The sequence below is a fragment of the Cyrtonyx montezumae genome, unplaced genomic scaffold (genome assembly GCF_038088225.1).
Source record: "Cyrtonyx montezumae isolate F1298 unplaced genomic scaffold, pur_monq_1.0 scaffold_2, whole genome shotgun sequence".
Classification (NCBI taxonomy): domain Eukaryota; kingdom Metazoa; phylum Chordata; class Aves; order Galliformes; family Odontophoridae; genus Cyrtonyx; species Cyrtonyx montezumae.
Window position 1 is genome coordinate 36687406 of NW_027071936.1, and position 22156 is coordinate 36709561.

General features: G+C 38.6%; 2 protein-coding genes and 1 long non-coding RNA gene across 3 annotated transcripts; 1 reads left to right on the forward strand and 2 right to left on the reverse strand.

The window, feature by feature from the left end:
* Window positions 1-5189: 5189 nt before the first annotated feature.
* GAR1 (GAR1 ribonucleoprotein) lies at window positions 5190-8961 on the reverse strand. Its single transcript, XM_065736891.1, has 7 exons — window positions 8945-8961; window positions 8299-8507; window positions 8065-8219; window positions 7170-7229; window positions 6662-6797; window positions 5741-5860; window positions 5190-5375 (listed from the first exon to the last, which is right to left on the reverse strand). Exons 2-7 carry the CDS (start codon window positions 8492-8494, stop codon window positions 5362-5364), a joined length of 681 nt encoding a protein of 226 aa, XP_065592963.1. The 5' UTR covers window positions 8495-8507; window positions 8945-8961; the 3' UTR covers window positions 5190-5361.
* A 458-nt stretch (window positions 8962-9419) lies between these two features.
* CFI (complement factor I) lies at window positions 9420-22122 on the forward strand. Its single transcript, XM_065736896.1, has 12 exons — window positions 9420-9739; window positions 11264-11582; window positions 12519-12660; window positions 13882-14048; window positions 14724-14834; window positions 15499-15615; window positions 16774-16812; window positions 17301-17404; window positions 17989-18104; window positions 18743-19017; window positions 19812-19913; window positions 21664-22122. Exons 1-12 carry the CDS (start codon window positions 9680-9682, stop codon window positions 21879-21881), a joined length of 1770 nt encoding a protein of 589 aa, XP_065592968.1. The 5' UTR covers window positions 9420-9679; the 3' UTR covers window positions 21882-22122.
* Window positions 9850-13502, reverse strand: LOC136048952 (uncharacterized). Its single transcript, XR_010622244.1, has 2 exons — window positions 12861-13502; window positions 9850-11055 (listed from the first exon to the last, which is right to left on the reverse strand). It is a non-coding gene; the product is annotated as an uncharacterized LOC136048952 (long non-coding RNA).
* Window positions 22123-22156: the final 34 nt, after the last annotated feature.

The window sequence follows — 22156 nt, forward strand, 5'->3', positions numbered from 1 at the left end:
GTAAACTTCCAACAGGATGCTTAAATTTTGTTCTTACTGCTAAAGAGATTAACAGTCACATGCCTCCAAATTTTTTTCTTCAAATCTCTTGTGCAACACTTGAGAAAACTCAGGAGAAAATTGACTCTGGTTAGTTGGCTTTCAGCCTGGTTTGGAATTACTTCCAATAGTCACAGGGAACACAACCACAGCATGAACACAAATGACAGTTACATTAAAAGACCTTTACTGTATCCACCCCTTCAAATCCTCAAATACCTCCTTCTCTTCAAGAGTCATAATTTAATTGAAACACACAAATCAATGGCAGACACAAGAACTTCATCCAGTATTTTCTGAAGAATAGTTTGAAACTCAGAAAATTCAATCGTCACATTCCTAAAATGCCCTGGTCTGCAGAAAATGAGTGTTGAACATCCAACTCCATGTTGAACATGGAGTTGGAACACACTCCTTCTCTCAGACTTACTTGGTGAAATTTTCTTAAGCAGAAAATCATTAGGCATTTACCAAAGGTGACATAGCTTTTGTCTCTTCAATTATGAGGTAGTAGCACACTAGAGAGAGATTACAAAGGCCTTTTACAAAATCCTTTGTAAATATGAGCTGCAACAAACCCCTGCCCAAAGAGATTATATCAACCCAAGCAATCAAAAGCCTTTACCACTGTTTGCCCTTCAAAGAGTTTTATACCCGTACTATATATAAATACGATACAAAAATTCTACAGTTGTATGCAGTTCACAGGCAGCTGGGACCACGTCTGTGAGCAGGATGTACTGCCCCAGGCAGCACTGAGGAACAAAGCCATTCCAGATGAAGGTCATATATCTGAAGGTCTACTCTATTCTCTAACCCATGAAACACCCACAGAGCTTTCTCCCATCCCTTTTTAAAATAGGCATTCTCCACCTTTCATCTATTTCAACCTAAAGGTGAGCAAATTTTAGTATGAAACTTATACAGTCGTGACAATTAGTCATCATTGCTACAGATCATATGTCACAATACTGTCAACAAATGTTTTAATAGCATAGAACTACACTCACTCTTAGCTCAAAGGGCATTTGTATTAATGTGGTGTTTTCTCTGTCAGAAGAGGATTAGGCAGGAGCAGGGTGGGAGGGATTTGAAAGGGAAAATGATATGTTCATAATGTGATGAATCTACTTCTCTAGTATTTAATCATTCCACCTTGAAAGATAAAACCATAATGATCATTTGATATCTTCCCTCCCCCAAAACCTTGGCAAAATTTTGAACAGCATCGCCAATCATGCAACTTCCATAGAAGTCAGAGCTTGCAGTGCTTACTACCTCAAAAATCACATAATCTCTCCTCATGAGGCTCCATCCGAAGTACTGTGTCCAGGCCTAGGGCCCCCAGTACAGGAAGGATGCAGAGCTGCTGGATCAGGTCCAGAGGACAGACACAAAGATAAGAAGGCAGGAACACTTCTATGAAGAAAGGCTGAGGGAGCTGGGCTTGGAGAAAGCTCCAGAGAGGCCTAACTGCATCCTTCCAATGCTTGAAGGAAACTTACAAGCAGGAGGGGGACTGATTTTTTATGTGGTTCTATTCTTATTCAGATAGGATTTCAGACTTAGAGCAACATAGTTAATGAGACAGGAAGATTTTATAGATACTTACTGGTTAAAATGCAAGTTTCTGAGGGGTTGTTCTTCCTATGTAGCATAACATTGTTTCTTTTTTTCTTAAAGTTGGCTGATCTTATAGGAAAAAGAATTCAGAGGGAAACCAAGTCAAAATTAAGGGCAAAATCACAAAATCAGAGTGGTTTAGTTTGGAAGGGACCTTACAGCCCACTCAGTTCCAATCCCCTGCCATGGGCTGGTTGCTGCCCCACCAGCATAGGCTGCCCAGGGCTCCATCCTATCTGGTCCTGAACCTCTCCAGGGTTGGGGCACCCACAATCTCTCTGGGCAGCAGTGCCATCACTTCATCACCTTCCAAGTAAAGAGTTTTTTCCTAACATCTAACCTGAATTTCCCCTCTTTTAATTTAAAACCATTCCTCTTTCTCCTATCATTATCAGACCATGAAGAAGTTGCTCCACCTCCTGCTTGTAAGCTCCTTCAAATTCTGGAAGGCTGCAACAAGGTCTTACCATAATCTTTAATTTTCCAAGCTAAACATACCCAGCTCTTACACCCTAGGTCATATAGGAACATCTCTGGAAGAAGTGTTGGATTTTTTTTTGTTTACTTTTTTTTTTTCTTTTCCTAAAACACTGCAGTTTATAAAACAAAACCAAAATATAAAGCAAAGAATTCACTATTAAGATACAACAAATGACCTTGAATTATAGAGATTTTCCTTTCAACTTGGCCCAAATCAGTACAAAAATAAAGTAGCTTACATTCTTCAATTTATAGATCCACACACAGTAGAAGTAGAAATACTGCTTGGACTCGAAAAAAATAAATCCCTCCCACATTTATTAAAGCGCATCCACACTAGGGGGCTGTATAAGGCGTACTGCCTTTAATCTCAATTCCACAAACATTTAAATGGTTCAAAATGAAAGGCAGACAAATTAATAAATTATTATTTTCTCACACACAGAGTCTCTAGATTATTATTGGAAAAAGTTTGACTCTCTACTGTAAAGAGATTTTCAGGTGATTGACAAGATGCCCTGATAAGGCCCCCCCAAATCCTTTTACTTGCCATATTTGATATATTAACCTTGATTTTCTCAGGATATAATTTCTTGCCAAGATAAGGCTTTGCCAAACTGAAAGTAACTCTGTACCAGTATAATAGTATGCCTCAGGAAGACATCCATTAGTTGCTGTCACTGTTAGAGAGAATCATTTCTGTCCTACAGCTGCATCCCTACACTCAAGTATCCCTATTAGAACATAACTGCACTTTTTCACAAAACCACTCTTGAGTCTTTGCCTCTTGCCTTGTAATGGCTTCAGACTTAAATATGACTCACGACTCCACCTGCTGTAAGATTGAAATGATTCACTTCTTGTCCTAGGATGTAAGATGGCACTTTGTCAACAGCCACATCAGTGGAATTGAAAGGTGATGTCAAGGTAGCCTTTTGATACTCTAGGAGAAAGCACATCTCTAAAGCATGCAGCAAGAACAGCAGCATAGATATGAATTTGGGTATAAAAGCGAGGACTGCATTATCCTGGCCTTTCAAAGCCAGAAGAATAAGGAAAGATCTTAACTCACCTATGCACAACTAGGCACAGAGGCATTACTGAAGAATGTAACTATTACAGAGGATACATTTACAAATACACCAGTTCCAGCTTTGATGCAGACCGGTATCATTCAGACCAGTATCGTTCATTTATAACGTGGTATGACAGAGATGGTTTACAATAGCTACAATTCTACAATACCTAAAGTCAGAGCCCTACCTCCATAGACTTAGTAACATACAGTAAACAGACTAAATGCTTTTAAAGATCTGTATTTAATTGACCTAACTAAAACTAAGTGCGTGGTAATACCAATACAGTAATCAGCATTCCAGAATTCCTGATGGTGCCATGGTCAAATAGACTCGGTTTCTTCTCATAAAAGCAGATCTAGTAGAAAATTAAATGTTTCTTTTAAACATTTTTAACTGCTATCTTATATAGAGCAAGTGTTCAGACAACACAATTGAATTCTTGAAGACTTCTTGCCAGCTTGTTTCAAGTTTTGTTTCAGAAATAATTCAGAATTAAGAGATGTGTATGTTAGTGATCTGTAGCTGTCCAATTTTAACACTAAAAAATAACCTCACTTCCTTTTTGTAAGCAAAAGGCTATTAGCACCGATTTTCCATTTCCATTCAAATTATGTTCATTAAATAAAAAGTACAACAGTACAATCAATTCTGAAAATTACTCTCATGCACATTGAACATGATGCTCAATATGTTTTCATGTCAATTGATCTACATATTCCTCTTCAGAAATGCTTAGTATGAGATCTGCCAATGGACTCCTTGCTCCTGATGAAATCCAAAGAGTAAGATTCTTTTCAATTCTTACTTAATTTCCAAAGTTAAAAACAGATGACATGGTGCTTCTGTGTGCTTTAATAAGGGGCACTTACTACCTTCTCAACACTCCTCATAATACATCTGATTTGAGAGATTGGGAATGTATTCATACAGAATTTTCCACGTATTTTTAAAGCAATACTAAACTGAAAACACTGCATGCAGATGAGCATTATAATGGGTACAATGCTATAATGTGTTGGAAAGCACAGCAATAACAGCAGGGTGACAAAAGCCTTTGGCTGCAGCAAACCAGGACAAGTCTAAACGCAGCAGCCACAGACAAAGAAACAAAGGAAAAAAGCTGCTTACTTTTGGAAGGCCTCTTGCAGATAGGAAACTCCAGCAAGATCCCCTCGCCTTCACTGCCAACCCTTAAATGAGGTCTGGGAAGGGGTGGATCCTGGCACCAACCCTTCTGGTCACTGGTACATTGCATGCACCTGAGCTCCCGAGTTGGCTCTACCTTCCCACCAGCTGTTCTATCACTGGTTCAGGCCATGACTCAGCATTTCCACAATGGGCTATTTCATTTTAGCCCTCTGCAAGCTCAGCGCACAACAGAGGTGATATATCAGGATATCAAAACCTCAAGAAAAACTGGCTAAGGGGAAGAGGGGAGCAGTTAAAAACTCTCAGCAATTTTGTTATGAGCGAAATTAGATACAAGGAGGTGACCTAAGAATAGAATTAACTCTGTGTTACTCCTTAAATAATATCTTATCGTGTCTTAATGCCTTTGGTTTTCATTAAGATTCAGAGAGAAGAATCTACAAAATATTCTTTGTTACTTTCCTCTCCTTGTATTTATTATTATACATTAAAAAAATTCCTAATGACAAAAAATCTGAAGTTTAGTTTGTAAAAAATGGTCCATAAAGGTTATTTAAACAGCACGTCTTCTTTAGGGTGACCCAAAATACATCATATAAAACAATGAGAACAAGAGATCTTATCCAAGTCACACACAGGTAATAAGTTCATGCTGACAAATGTGCATGCAGAGAACCCAGAGGGGCTTTTCTTACAAAAAAGTTTGTTTACTCCAGACTCCAACATGAAGTCAAGCACCAACTAAGTCATTTGCCAGAAACAAACAGTTTAAGAATAACATTGAACCTTGTCTTAGTTTAAAAAGTTCAAGTATGTTTTCCATTCTTCTTCAAGGGCTGCATATTCTGTTCATGTGTTGACAGTCATTGTCATTTCATAGCTTCCAGCTCTTTATGAACAATTTTTTCACGGTCTTTTCTACTTTTTTTTCTTGCTCCTCACTTCTGCAGATGACGTGGTGAGCAGCAGGAGGACTATGATTGATCCATTTTTAATGCCCTCTCCCTGTTTTAAAAGGGAAGAAAAACACTTAATTCATTATCATAGATGCTTAATTCAGATTATCTCAGACGCTGTTAAATACATTATATATACAAAATTCCATAAATTGATAAAATAATTTATTGTTGTCTGCTCTTATAGACAGACCCTTTTCATGTAGGAATTATCATGGTCTTTACAAAGCATCAAAAACCAGAAAATACTGAACTTTGGTTTAAACAAGTTACTGGGAAGCATGGTAAGTTTTTACATAAAACTATGAACACCCATGTGAGAGAAAAAGAAAATGCAGCGTTCTGTTTAATACTTAGAAGTTTTAGAAATCCAGAGCCATTCTTATTATGGAAACATAACATCTGCACACTTACCTCTAAAACCTCCTCCACCACCTCTTCCTCCTCTAAATCCTCCTCCTCCTCCACCTCTTCCTCCACCTCCTCTAAATCCTCCACCTCCTCTTCCTCCACCTCTTCCTCCTCCAAATCCTCCTGAACATAGGAAAGAAATTACACTTTCTGAAGCATGTAAATTCTGTTACACATAACAACTTCGTTCACTGACAGTTTCTGAAAGGAAAACTAAACCAAATCAGAAATGGCTAACTACTTCATCCTACTTAGCTCTTCTGAGGACCATCTACAGCATTTTAGCTGTTGTTGAATATCCAGTAACTGATGTCTAATATACTAATGCATTAATAAAACTCCAATATAATTTTTAGCAGTCATGAAAAAAGCTAACTACAATTATTATATATGAAATCCGCAAGGCAACAGAACAAAAAACTTTGAAATACTTATGCCAACTTGCACATAAGGTGGCAGAGTGGTAAGAACTCAACTTCAGCTGAGTATATCACAGACTATGCTTAAAAAGCAAAGGATGAGAACTACCAGGTCATTTACTCCTTCCCTCAAACACTGCATTTAAACTGTTTTGTCCAAACTAGATTTTAGAACATAGTAAAAATACAGCTTTCATTATTTTGAATGGGTATTATCTAATATCTTTTAACGCAACTTGGTTAATAGTCATGCTTTCTGACTTGGTTATAGATCAGTGTACTTCCTTTTCTGCATTTTGGAGAGATGGTACAGAAACTAGCTCTTGCTTTGGAAAGACGTCACTGTCTCTTCCACTGAGTCATCAAACATAAACTGAGTTATCAAACTGAAAAGTGCTTATCATTTTTCTTGTCAACAGATGTGTTTATTCAAGTACAGAACAGTAACTTCACCAAACAAACAAATGAAATAACCACTCTGCAGCTTTCATTTTTGGGGTCTTACCTCTACCACCACCTCTTCCTCCTCCACGTCCTCCACCACGTCCTCCTCTACCGCCTCCTCGAGGAGCACCTTTTTCTCCAGGAGGCCTTGGTAAAAATCTCTGAAGGGGTAGCAACTTTGCTGGATCAATGTAAAACTGCAGGAAAGAGTTCCATTAGGCTTTGAGAATATCGAGGTTAAATTGTTAACAGTCAAAATTTGGTCTTAACTCATTGTGCCAAACTGCATTTTGCAATGAGCAAAATAAATCATATACAGAATAAATCAGCGTTATGAAGTTATTAAAATACAGATGATATGCATACTTATTAAGTTTCATTCATTACATCTTACTTTTTTTTTTTGTTCTTTAGGAGAACAGCATGACAGATGTAAAAGTGAAAAGGATGAGTAAAAAAAACATTCTCAAAGGACAGCTAGATTTAAAGTCAATCAAATCTCTTAAAGCTTTTATTACATGTGTAACTGACGACACACAACAGAATTCTGTTACTGAAAATCAGCTAACCTTTTGCATTTTTTTGAATGAAGAGGCTCTCATGTTCTCAGACAGTTTCACTGAAAAATACTGTTAGCTTCTTTAAGGAACACACCAGAAACAAAGCGTCAGAAGTAGCACTTTTGATTATTACATGGAAGAATTTAGACACTTCAGACATTCTCTAAATTCACATTTTACAAATGAAGCTAAACATCACCACTGCAAGTGAAATATTACAACTTCATGATCAGGAATAACTGCTTCTAATTTTTCTCATAGTTATAAAGACAGTATTTTGTAGAAACATTACTTTTTCCTTCCCGTGTATTAAGGTGTAAACAACATACCAGCAGAAAAGAATACATGAAAATGTAACCACAAAGAAACATATCTGCTTGACAAGTTACCATCTCTGACACTTATCCAGATCAATGTGGATGCTGCAGTGGCTTTGCTATGACTGTCTCAGCTTTGAACAACTTTGTGCCTAGTTGTGGAAAGAGATGGGCCAGCACAGCTACTCAATACAATCACAAGCTCCATTTCATCCTACAGCACCTTAGTGGATGCTCTCTGTAACTCCACAGACAACCCTGTATGGATTCTGTGGCTTTCAAAAATGCAAGGATGGTTATTTGTGATCTGCTGGCTGTTCAACAGTATTCAAGATTAAATGGGGAGTTAAGGAACTGGAAAATACAGTTGAGCTCCCTTTATATTTCTTGGTATGCTATTATAAGAAGAAAACGTTTATGAACTTCAAGTAATTCTCGTGCAAAAAGTAAATCTGTAAATTAACGCATTCAGATTGGAAGGGCGTTCTAAGCCTGTTTTAAGCATATAAACTAGGACTAAGTAATCAACTATTTTCACATTTTAGGGCAAACCCACCAAACAAGCCAACAGGATTTGTGAAGGATACAAAATCTCGTAGCTGCCCAAAAATTTCATCCACTTTGCCAATCTGTTCCTTATTATCCAAGTACACTGGCGCATTGAAATAAGGCACCTTGTTTTCTTCTGTTTTACATTTACAAACAAGATCATCTTCACACGGATGCATGAACTCTCCCAGTACTGAAATAAAGAACAAACAAGCTGAAGATCTTCAACACTTACTGCACGTTAAAAAATACAGCGTCTGCAAGTGACTTACAAACTACCCTCTCCGGAGGGCCCTGGTCATATCCGCCTCTGTTGAAGCCTCCTCGTCCACCTCCCCGTCCAAAGCCACCTCGTCCACCACGATTAAAGCCACCTCTGTCACCGCCACCTCCTCCGCGATTAAAGCCGCCTCCTCCTCTTCCTCCTCCTCGCCCTCCGCCACCTCCTCCTCTTCCACGAAAGGACATTTTCTACTGCCTCCTGCGTTGCAGACGGAAATCAGTTCTTTAAGAAGTATTTGTTGTTTAACGTGCTGTCTGAATCGAGGTCCCCCGACGGCCCTGTTTAACAGCCACCCGACTGAAAACACGCATACACGTCATTATCAAGCTTCTCCCTTAAACAACACACACATTAGAACACACATGAGGGACGTGGCTAGCGGGCTCGGTGGGGATAGGTCGATAGTTGGACTGGATGAGATCATTAGAGATCTTCTCCAACTTTAGATCCTACAGCAACGGCTACCCATCAGGAGTGACTGACCATATCATGGTCGCGCACCACGCTCCGCAACCGCAGCCCCACAGAGAGGCGTCGAGCAGCCAGCTTCCCACGGGGCGGCCTCCCCGGACACGGCGCCGGGCCCTGAGAGCAGACCAAAGGCTCTAACGACCCTAACAACCGTCCGCACGCACCCCAACCCACGCCGCCCGCCTAAGCCGCTCACACGTGCGTACCCAGCGTCCATGAGAGCGTCGCCGTCGCGCGTGACGTCATCATCACGCGCCGGAAAGGCCGCCCGCCCGCCCGCCGTAAAGGAGGCTCGAGCGCCCAACTGCACTGTCGCAAAAGGGTCCTCGCGGGGGCTGCTGCTCAGTTGTGCCGGGCTAGAGCGCGTTTCTCCTGGAAACCGCGCGTATGGGCGGATGCTCTGAGCTTTGGCCGCTGCCCGAGCAGTTCTCTGTGCAAACCTTAGCTGGTTCTGCTCTCACACGATGGCACGGAGTTAATAGAGTTGCTTCTTCCGTCTGTCTGCCTGCGTGCGGACATACGTATCTCACATAAGAACGCATCTCCCCTTACAGCGCCCTGCAGAGCTGGCTGCCTGCTGCCAGGAGGTGGCCCCTGGGCTCCATCGGTCTCCTTTAGCAACAAGAGGGGAGAGAGAGACCCTGCTAAGCACTCCCTTGTAATCGTTGGCTTCAAGGGCTTTCCTTTGGTTCTCTCTTCATTATTTACAGTAAAACAGGCTGAATGGTGTGGGAACCGTGTGGAGAGATCAGACTGATCCGTTCATAGTTAAGGCTCCCATAATTGTTTCTGAGTCTGCTTCAAAGTATTTTACCAATGGTTAAAAATTAAACCTAACAACTGGCAATGGGGTAGATCCTGGCCAGGGGAATTTCTCTACAAAGAGATAAAACTTCATCATGAGAGTGGTGGTGGTTCTTTTGGTTTGCTTCTCTCACTTTTGTTTCTGTCAAGCACAGGTAAGAAATTATTTTATTATGGTATCCGTTTATTTTAAAAATAAACAACAGCCAACAGTTAAAACAATTTTATTACTATAAAAACTGAAACAGTGGATTTTTTTTTTAAATTACCTTCATAGCATTTGCATTTCATACATCTGTTTTAGCTCAGATTGAAAATTTGAATCCTGCTGTTTCTCCTCCATGTATCGGTTCTATCTGAGGTTTATGATAACAGGCTTCTGGAAAAGCTTTTAATTGGGATCCTATGCCAACTTACAAGTCTGGCTGAGCTCAGAAAGGTTCTGTTGAAGAATCCCTTCTGGCAAAAGCCTCTCAGGAAGTCCTGATGGGTTACACATTCAGCATACCCTGAACTTTTCAGAAAAACCCGTAGATAAAGATCAGCACATTTTGTTGCTATTCAGTCAGAACTAATGAGAAACTTCTAGTGCAATATGGGAGTTAGGCCAAGCCGGGTCTGGCTCACAGTTTGGTATGTAAATGTAAAGATAATGCATAGGATTCTACTGACCTGAGAACAGGAAGAATTTAATACGATTATACAGCCCTTAAAAGGGTGGGAGGAACTCGGATTAAATTCTGCTCCGGCAACATTCCCACTGCCTTTACTAAGGCCAGGATTTCTTCATGAGAACTTTAAACTTTGGCTCTGTTGATTCAGTGAAAGCACTCAAAGCTGTTAAATCCCATCTGACAACTGCCTTTTCTTTCTCATTTTTATGTAAAGTCTAGCTTCATAGTTTTCATGTTTCAACATTCCCCCTACCCTCAGATCTTAGTGAGCAAAAACGCTCAGCCAACAATGGAATAACCAGAGAGCTGCCAGAATAGGTGTTATCGCTCACCTTAAGACAGTCAGATGGAGGGACCAGGAGCACTCCTTGCAGTCCATAATAACCAGAAACCACACTGCAAACCCACTGCTGTGCAAGATCCAGGAACAAAACTGACAGGGAGGGGCATTAAATTTTCACGTTACTTGAAGACACACTTGTTACTTGCAATGAAACAAATCATTAATTTTAGATTTTTTTTTCCAAGTAGTTATTGGCTATAGTTAAATTCAACAGGGACAATAAAAAGGTCTTGAAAAAAATCAAGTTGCTACTCTTTTATTATTTATTTTGTTTTATTTTTTCTGGTGTTTCACTCCCCTTATATTTTAATTTGCTTACAATTCCATTGCTGTGATGTGCTATAAACCACCAGCTTGAAATGTTTACCATCTTCTGTTGTGCAGGTCAGCTGATTTTTGAAGAGTATAGTTTGTGGGTGATCAGTAACAGTGAAGATCACACCTGGGGAATGATCTGAAAAAGAAAAAAAACTGAGAAAAATAGAAAGATGGATAACCCAAGGAGAAGGGGATAAACACTACAGATAATATTTAGTACTTCCATGCTTACGAGATAGAAAAAGGCTCACAAACGCTTTGTAAGGGATCTGCAGAACCTCTGGTGCAATCTCTAGTCCTGTTCACTGGTTGGTTTTGGTATTTTTTCAATTTGTGCCTTGCAGAATGCAGCATCTAGCATTTCAGAAGAACAGTTTTCACATGTTGAGCCTGCTCAGCCAGTTGAGCAAGACAATTACCTCATAGAAGAATGTGTAAGCAACAAATACACACACAAGTCCTGTAAGAAAGTTTTTTGTCACCCATGGGAACGATGTGTGGAGGGAAAATGCCTTTGTAAGCTTCCCTACCAGTGTCCAAAGAATGGCACTTCAGTTTGTTCTACCACTGGAAAGCACTTTCATACTTACTGCCACCTAAAGAGCTATGAGTGTCAACGTCCCGAAGCAAAGTTTCTGAACACAGGAAAATGCGTGTCTACAGGTATTATTATCTCTTTTTTTTTTTTTTTAATGTATCAGTCATTCATTTATGGTCAAGTACAATCTTTACTATTTACAGCTCAGAAAACTCATCTGTATTTCCTTGCACTAGTAAAAACATGACAAAGACATCTCCCTGAAATTGTACAGTACATGTTGATTTTCATTAAAAAAATGAAGTAATTGGCAGATTGGTATGCTGACCACCAGATGAATTCCACCTGGTTTTTACACTGCATCAAACTACTTTTCAATTCTCTTCTTCATCAGCTCGAACTTTGCTAAGGACATGAAGAAATGGCTCCACTAAATAGATGGGTGGGCTCCCTTAGCAGAAGCAGTCATTCTCCCCACCCAATTTCCAGCCCTGGCTCTACTTATCTCAGGAGAAGCAGCCAGCTGGGCTAGAGCTCTCCTGCCCTGTCCTTGCTCCAGTACCACCCCTCTCCCCCACTAAAGCAGCAGCTTGGTCTATTGCCATTGGGGTGACAAAATTCACCTTTGCTTATGCTGCTGAAAAGCACCAAAGAGACTCTGTGTTCCTCTCACTCCCCTTATGCCTTCAATAAGTCAGTAAGTTGAGGCTTGGGAAGCTGATGACCTTAGCTCTACTGCAAACAGCACAAGTTTTGCTACAAAAGTGCTGGAGGTACAGAAGCAGGAGCTGACAATGTCACCATGTTGCTGTAAGCACGCTTACTGTTATCCTCATTTCTGAAGCTTGTATATTTTGAAAAAGAGACAGGCTCAAAGCCTGTCAGTTCTCAGAAAAATCTGCAATAATACTTCAAGGTTCTGATTCCCAACCTACTGTTCATTCCATACGAACTCTGGATATCTACAACATACTTTAGGTCTGGTTTCTTCCTGTACTGTCTTTCCACTAGATACATCCATAGAATACAATTTTATTTGGGATTTTAATTTTTTTTTCTAGAAACATTTAAAATCTCTTTGGTCTGTAACGATTCACTTTTGCTTCAAGTAAAACCTGTGAATAACGAGGACCTTTTTGTATGTGACAGCAAGTGGACTATGAATGAAGCAAACGTGGCCTGCAGACACCTTGGCTTTGAATTGTAAGTTTGGGAACTTCTCTCTGTGATTGCAATGGATGTGAACACATAGTGATGCTTGTATAAAGGTCAGTGAGTCAGCCAACTGTTAAGAGAAAATTCACGAACAATTGGCTACAATAAAGCTTCTGGAAACCAAAAGCCAAAACATAGATTTCTGCATTTTCTTACAAATAACACTGTTTAAACCATCAGTATTTTACCTTTAAAATAAAGCCAGACTCTGATAGGTGAGTTTTCCCTCTGGTCTGTGTAAGAGAAAGTGCATCGATAGACAATCCCCAGATGGCTCTGAGCAATGAACTGCCTGTAGAGAAAAGTTTCTTAAACTGGCTGGCCAAATGGTACAGCTCTGTTTTGCTACTTGCACCAGCCAGACTAACAAGAATCAGAACACAGGATTTTTTCTTCATTCCTTGACCTGCCAGCATTGCTTGCTTTGCCCACCAGAAACAGCAGAAGCCATACACAGCTTGTTCTTTTTCCTGAGACCACAGCAATGACTGAGTTACACTTTGTAGTCATCATAAAGAGTCAACTATGTATCCTGTACATAATCATTTTAAACAATAACATAACTAAGCCAGATAGGACTGCCTCTCCAACCCTACACAGAGACTAAGAATGCTCTCACAATGCCTACATTTGTCCCTTGTAGATGAGAATTCAATATTTCCCAGTCCTGATTCCAACATTTTTTTGATAGCATAGAGAAAGGTTTGTCCTGGGACAGAGCATTCAGCCTTTGACTCTCATTGCAAGTCTCTCCAGTTATTTATTTACTCACTCCATATATACTTAAGGTAGAGGAGAATCTCACTGTTTAGAGGATAACATTCAGGTGATTAATGAATGCCAATCTTGCAATGGCCTCAGCTTCCTCAGTATGTGTTGGTTTTGATGACACCACCTGTACTCAGCCTCAAGCAAGATGGTTTCTATCACCATGCACAGCAACTGAGATAACAGTGTCATAGATTCTGTGGCAGTTCTATGATGGCAAAAATTGGCTCTTTGTTTAACCTTTTCTTCCGAAGTAAATATCTCCTATTTTCCTCCTTACTCTTACAGCACTCCATGGGAAATCTGTATTTTTTTAATTTCCTTAGCAATGATCAAAGGTCTTTAACACTGGGAAAAATCATATAAATTCTAAGCAATAAAAGCAGCAGACAACCCATTGTGAAATTACAGAATTTGTTATTATTATTTGTATCTTTACAGAGGTGCTGAATATTACCACACTGACTACAATATCACAGAACCATCACACTGTTTCCAAGTAACTTGCAGAGGCCTAGAGACAAGTCTTGCTGAATGTTACATAGAGAAGAAACTGAGAACTAGTAATGAGGGATTTGTTAGCCTCCAGTGCCAGAAAATTATCCGAGGTTAGTGACTTTTTTTGGCTTTAAATCTACTTAAAGCTCTTCATGTTAAGTTTATTTGAAATAAATGTATTAAGGATCTATTCTGCTGAAATCTCAGCCACTGCAAACCTGCAATGAATTCTTTTGATTTTTATCTTTTTTTTTTTTTTTTTTTTAAATAATCCTTTTGCAACATTTAAGACAACTGAGGCAATCTTGAATTTATGACTGGAAAATAATTCACTGTTGCTCCTAGAATTTCTTGACAGATACTAAGCAAAAGTAGACAAATTCCACCCACAGTTCTGGTTGTTCCCCCATCCCTTCCAAGGCACGTTATATCCCACAGCTCTTGTCCCTCCTAGGTTAACTGATAAGGAGATAGGTGACAACCTCCTACTTCTTCCTTTGGTCTTGCTTTCAGCGATCAACTGGAGCTATCATTTCTGCTTTAGTCCATGTCTAGAAGAAATAAAGATTCATTTTGCCAGGTTACTGAGAGTTGTAGGAGAAAAATAAGTAGTCACATTGAAAGTTTGAAGAGGAGGCAATGAATACATTAAAATAAAGATTCTACTTAACTAGGCCTCAAGACACCTACTTTTGACAGGCCAAACTGCTGAATGAATAAAACGTGTAAGCTGAGTATTTCCTTGGGCAGTTACGAACTAACTTCATTTTCATCTCACTGTACAGAATGTTCAGCTGGTGAGTTCAACTGCGCGAATGACAAGTGCATTTCTGTGACTAAAACCTGTGATGGTATAAATGACTGTGGAGACCTAAGTGATGAACTGTGCTGTAAAGGTAATAATTTATTTTCTCAGCTGTTGAAAAAACATTTCAGCAGGAAACCATCCCCAAGGAATTCTTACAGTGACGTAACAATAAAGTCTCTATTGCAAAGTCACTATATTAAGGTAAGAAAACTACAGTTTCTGTATAGGAAAATACAAAAAAGTTGTATGATTCTACAGTTAGATAATTATAATAATATAAATAATGAAAATTTCCAAAACAAGCAACTGAGCTCTGAGGATCTGGATTTCTTCTGATAAGAAATAATGAGATAACTTAGCAGGCTGTTGATACAAACAAAAACAAAGAAACAAAGCCTAACTGTATTAGAATTAAATGTATCTTCAGTAGGTCAAAACTGACAGTAATCAAACAAAACTATGTGTTGCTGGGGTTTTTGTTTTTTTTTTTTTTCAATGAACTATCTTAAAGTAAAATAAGATCTTTCTTAAACTCATAAATTTTAAAACATCAAGTTAGTAAAATGAGCATAGTCAGGGATTCACTTATTTTACATTTACAGACCCTACTTTCAGGATCGATTTATAAATAGCAAAGTCCCCCATAACATGGATATTTTATCAGGTTTGTATTTTAAGAAGCTCTCTAATTATGTGAGGTTGCTGAATCATATGGTCCTGTGCTTTACTGTTTTATTTCTTTTATATCACAGAATGCAGAAACAACAGTTTCCACTGTCAATCAAATATCTGTATTCCAAATAAGAATGTGTGTAACAAAGAAGTTGACTGCCTAACAGGAGAGGATGAAGCTCAAGCTCTCTGTTCAGGTTTCTTTTTAAGATGTATTTTTCTTTTTTTTCCTTTTCCTTTTGTTACACTAAATTAAACCTACAGACTACACAATGCATATCATTAAATCATTTATCAGATTAGCAAAACCAAAATAAATGCAAGAATTAGTCTTATTGATGTTATGTTACACATACTGGGAGACTAAGAAAAAGTTACATACTTTTCCGTCCCTTCCTGCTAGAAATAAATGACAAAAAAACTAAAGGACAAAAGAAAGAGATGATGTTTTAGTAGGCTTAAAGCAGATCATGTCTTTTGCATACGTGGCCATCTATCAAACTGGTATCCTGTTTTTGGCAAGAAAACATAGATGGAGCAGGCAGGAATATCCTGGTGCATAAAGGAATTAATTTAACTAGGTTGTTAATATAATAGTTCATCTGTACTGTTCTCCTTACCATTGAAAATATCTTGTTTTGTTTTGAACTTAGAATATTTTAGATAAGAGACTAAGTCTAAAGCCAAAAAGTAAACATTTTCGGTACATGGTAATTGGTAAAGGTAAACTGAACCCTAAAAGTAAACACTGCTGTCAGTAACATGAGAACAGAGCCAATCCTCAGCCTCCATTTAGGAAGTGAATTCAATGGGTATTTTGTTTGAATAAAAGCTGACAAACCAGATTCAGGAAGCATTTAATTTACCTCTTGTGTTGAATACACTCCCTTACTCTGTTAAAGGAGGCACAGAGTACAGAGAAGCAGCAACTAAATTGGAAACAAAAAATATATAAATCCTTTTACCTCTTTACCTAATGCTCCTTTGGGCTTTAGAAAGCTCCAGAAGATTGATGGAGCAGGAGGAGGAATTTCTGGTGTTTCCAGGAATAGAAGTCTATCACTTTAGCAAATAAAAAAAGAGAAACAACAAAGGAGGCCAGGAAGACTAGAAAAGAGGAGATGCCATGTAGTTATAAATGAGTATCTGTCATGTGTAAGCTGTGGCAGCAAAGAATGGCGAGGAAGAATGGACACAGCAGGCACAATACTTACAGAGTGTTTCTGCCCACATGAAAGGGTATGCACCTACCCAGTTAAAAATGTATCATTATTTTGGTACACAACCAAACATTCAAGTAACAGAACAATATAAATATTTATAAATATTCTTAGTATTCTATTATTCCACTACAGGCAAACCAAAACATGTTGAAAATCACAGTATGGATGCAGGTAAGTAACCCCACACAAAACTGCATACTTTCTTCTTAGTGGCTTTCTAGCTACCAGCCATTCAGCCAGACCTGCAATGCTCACCTACATGAACTTTGTGGTTTAGTAGCACACACTCTGAGGCTTAACTATTTGGCTAGTTTTCCAGTAATCTCAACAACAATAATAATTCATCCTGCCTCAGTATTCACATCTATATGTATTAGCAATGGATAGAGGTGAACTCTAAGCAAGTCTGTGGCAACTGCTTTGAAATTATTTACCTGAATGATGTCAGCAATGAAAAATAAAGGGAAATAATGTGATGCTAAGACAGAAGTAATCTTCAAAGCAAAAACAGATGTAACATTCCAGGTCTTTTGCTTTCCTGCCACTTCAGCTACCTGCATACTCACAGCACTCATGATTTCAAGGTAAAGATAAGTCTGTCTCCATGTACAGAGAATGAATCCTTGAATTCTGAGACATATTTTTCTTTTTTTTTAAAGAAAGAAAATTGACAAAGACATTTCTTCCCCAAATAAACTGCGGTGCTGTAAATCACACATTAACTCGACGGAAAAGAATCATAGGTGGACAAATTGCAAGAAAGGTAAAAATTAATAGTAACCCCCCCCCACACACACACAACCAAACCTTACAGATATAGGGTCACGTGTTCATTCAGTAACAATTTAAATGGTCATTATTGTCCTTCTGTTAAAATGTACAGAAATAAAGAAAAAATTAACTACAACACTAATTTCATGTTTTACATTAGTAGTGGCAATTGCACTGAATGAATATAAAGAGAAGCACGATTCATAAGGTAAAATACCAAGCTGCAACATACTACATTACAGTGCAAGTATGCATTGAATATGATCCAGCAAAATAATTAATACTATGGCGACGTATGATAATTATAGTCATAAATGTAACATTTGATCATACCAGGTCAGATCCTCTACCAGGCTTTTTTTAGGAGTTTCTTGACAAAAAGTTGGGGAGGGAGACATTGTATAATATCAGAAGACTGAACAAAATTACTGTAGTTTAGAATACACGGCCCAAATTACAGACATTTCTCAATAGCGGATTTAGTCAAGGAGACGAGGTGATATGGTGTTTCCCTTTATGGATGAAATTATCATTGTGCTATTTTTCATATTATTTGGGTTTCTGTCATTTTAATAGGGTGAATTTCCTTGGCAAGTGGCAATTAAAGAAACTGGCACTGAAGGTGCAACGGTGTACTGTGGAGGGGTTTATATAGGTGGCTGCTGGGTTCTGACTGCTGCACACTGTGTCAGGTAAAAGCAACAACCTGAGAAATGATTTCCTTGCAAAGTCAGAAAGACGAATCTGTGCATTACTGCTCTTTCCAGCTGCTTGGTTGCTAATTTTTGCTTGCCCATTCAATAAAACAATTAAAATCACTGACTTACTTTTCCCATTAACGATGGGAAGGATTCAAAGACAGAGTATTCTGTCAGTGTGCAAGAAAGTAATTATGAGTAATCTCCTCTCAGCACCTGCCCCCTGAGAATGTCCCTGGTGCCACATATTTCCCAGAACCAGCAGAATCAGGAAGGAATGACCATCCCATCCCAGCATTCCATGTATATTTGCTCATTCTACTTCCATCTGACATCAGAGGCATAATCCTCGCTTCCTCTTTGTGAGGGCACTAAACACACTGGCCTTTTTGTACTGTCTTTCTGTATTAGCTTCAGAACTCAGAAAAAAAGTGTAACAGAACTCAGAAAAAAAGTGTTCCTTTTGCTTCAGAACAACCTGGACACAGAAGTCCTGAAAAAAACTATATGTATGTAATATGAATTTTTGTTCTACAGAAACTTTGATAAAATGTGAAAATGTATGACTAACTGAAACATACAATGCTTGTGGTAGACTCCAAAACATTTTATTTCACTGGCTCTTCTTCCAGAGCGACTCGAGTTCATCAATACCGTGTCTGGATTGGGTTGTTGGATACAATACAGTATGACAGAGAGACAGACACTTACAGACTGAAGCAACTGATAATCCATGAGAATTATAATGCTGCAACATACGAAAATGACATCGCTCTGCTGGAGCTGAAAGGTCACGGAAAAGGAGAGTGCTCCCTGAAATACAGCACACCTGCCTGCATCCCCTGGTCAGAGTATATGTTCAAGGCCGGCGATAAATGCAAGGTTTCTGGATGGGGACTAGAGAAAGGTATTTGATTCTGAGTTTACTATTAAAACATATTATTTTTATCAGTGTTTTTCCAACAGTGGTTAGCCCTTATATTGAAAAGGCTGAAGAGTGGAGCATGAAAAGCACTCACAAGAGGCTGAGCACAGCAATACAGGCCACTGACATCTGGCTGTCAGTTGTTTTTGTACTGCTTTGTCTCTTGTCCCAGTAAATTGGTCTGGAGGACACCTCTGTTTGAGAACTAACCTGACAAAAGGCAATGTTCAGTTTGCTTTTGTATCTGCTCCCTGACTCCATGGCAGCACATTGCAGCAAGAGAGCAGGAATGCTATGGCAGGAGTGAGATGGCAGCATTCAGATCCTTAAGCTTGTAGTACATAACTCATCTGTAACTGCAAGGTCCAATCCCCTCATCTTTTTGAAAAAGAAAGGTAATGAGGATGATCAGAGACATTTTTCCATTTCACAGAAAATAATATACTGGTCTCCCAGTGTCTAGAAACCTTGATATGGAAAACATGGAAAAAAATGAAGAAAATAACAAATGGAAGGAGTAAAAATAACATAAAAATTGAAACTACTGCATTTAATACTGCAATTAAACCTCTTTGTTTTTATTTTGAAAAAATATGGGTAATGTATGGCAACGCATTTGGGGGAGTGTTAGTGGCAGTTTAAGGTACCTGGTTTATAAAATTTAAGATTACAATCAGTAGATAAACAAATCTATAACTTTCAATTCAGGATATTAAAAGTGTTTCATATGCATTTACCAATTTAAATTTAGAAAAGTTCATTATTTTCTTTTCTAGGTTATACCAAACAATATGTGCTCAAGTGGGGAAATGTTAATTTATTTCAGAATTGTTCTGAAATGTACCCAGGACGATTTTTTAAAAAAATGGCTTGTGCAGGCAAGTATTATAGTATTTCTTACTGTAATTTCTTTACCATCAAGCACACAGTTTTTAAGTCTGATATATTGGCTTGGAATCATTTAGACTTGGAAAATACAATAAACCAAATGCAACATCATCATTAGCAAAATACTAGTCATTGGAGCCTACAGTTATCTGCTATTATCTATTTATAAACAGTTATGGTGACAGTATGCCAAGTTGCAGTGATTGTGGGCAAATTTCTGCACACAGTTGGAGTCATGTTTTCTAAACACACGAGCACTTTACAGCCCACTGAACTTCCTCCTGCCTCTATTTTATTCTGGTTCAGGAACATATTTAAGCAAATGCCTTTTTTTGGAGCACATTCATAGTCCTATTGACTAGCATGTGACTATTCATCTACTATTTTCTACCACTAAACCTCACTCCAGGAAAAATACTATAAACTTTTCAAACAAAGATTAGTCTGGCCAGGAAACTGCTTGTCATTCCTAATACTAAAATAAGCATTTTGAGTGCACATTTTTGCTTTTCAAGTAACAAAAGGTATTGCCAAACACGTCTTGAAGAACAATGAGCTTTCGACTTAACAGGACAGATAGTTTCAACTGTTCTTTAAAGTAAAGGCAATATTTAAACAAACTATGCAACACGACAAATAAAAACTGGATAAAAAAGCTTAACCATTTGTGAATAAATTCAGTACAATGCAAATGCAGAGACAAATTTTGGAATTAAGGACTGGTATCTGCTGGGGTTACTTGTATGAGGTCATGTTAATTCTACTGAGTAAGGGCAACAACACCTAGCTTTGTAGGATTAGTATTTCTAATCCTGAAACACTCAAAAACCACCTTCTCAATAAGGGAAAGACTCAAGGAAGAGGTTACATGTTTAAAAACATGGGGAGTCTTGCTTAGTACGGGTTCCTCCATACTAGTGAATCAACCAAGTAGAAAGGAGGAGTAAGGATGTTTTCACACACTTTTCCTGAGTCTATGGGACAAATCATAAACTGTATTCTAATTCTCTAGCAAGCTTTTGCCAATAACATATTCTTTCTTCTTTATTTATTTATTTCTACAATTGGTGCATTTGATAAATTGGAAACACGTAGCTTTGAAACCCCAGAAACTTGTAGCCTATACATTGTGTCTCAGAGCTGTTACCTGCTATTCCAGAGGGTCAGTGCTTTAAGTGCCATATCTGCTAGGACTCTGCTAAAGACAGTTGCACCCTCTAGCATCCCATCATTCATGTACTCCCCTTGGACCTGCCCACCTTTTGCCATAAAGCTTGTAGAGAAACTGATTTTGAGGTTTCTGCTTCTGTATAGCTCAGATGAAACTAGCCAATGCATTACTGGGTAGAGAGGACACCAAGAGCAGATGGAGAGCAATATGAATATTATGATAGCTTAATTTCCAGGGGGATCAATCTACTAATCTCCTTTCCTTCTACCTTCTGTCCACTTCTTATAAACTATGTCTGAAGATTTATTATATGTCTGAATTCTTCTCTGCTACAAAAATAGAACAAAAATCCGATCTCTGACGTGAAAACAAGGGGAGCGGGGGCCTGAACTTCAAAATAATTAAGTAATAGACCAAATTAGTTGGGAATTTCCAGTACTGGTGACTGTTAGGCAGGCATCTGTCAGGAAGTGACATGGATCTAAAAGACCTCCTGAGCTCTACTCTGCGTGCTAGTTTGCATAAACTTACTTTTGGGTTGGTTTTTTTTTCCCACTTTTTTGCTGCAGGTACTTATGATGGCTCCATTGACAGCTGCAAAGGTGATTCAGGAGGTCCCCTGGTCTGCTTTGATGCAGAAAATGTGGCGTATGTCTGGGGTGTTGTGAGTTGGGGGGAAAACTGTGGGGAGGCCGGTCACCCTGGCGTCTACACACAAGTTGCCAGCTATTACGATTGGATTAGCCACCATGTGACAAGGAGTCTCATTTCACGGTACAATATCTGAAGCTCAGGAAACTGAACACTTGTTATCATTCATGCAGAGATGAACACTAGTCCATTTTTACAATACGCAGCCATGTACCTTAGCAAATATTAGTACAAATCTTGAAATAACATAGTTTGAAAATGTTCAATTCTCTATGAATACTACAATTTTGCATAAGTCTGTACAAAAGAGTTTTACAGTCATATAAGTCCACAGAAAAATTATCTAATAAAACCATGTTTACTACAGGGAAATTCAAGTATCTGTCTTTTTGTTATTTCTTTTCCCCCTCC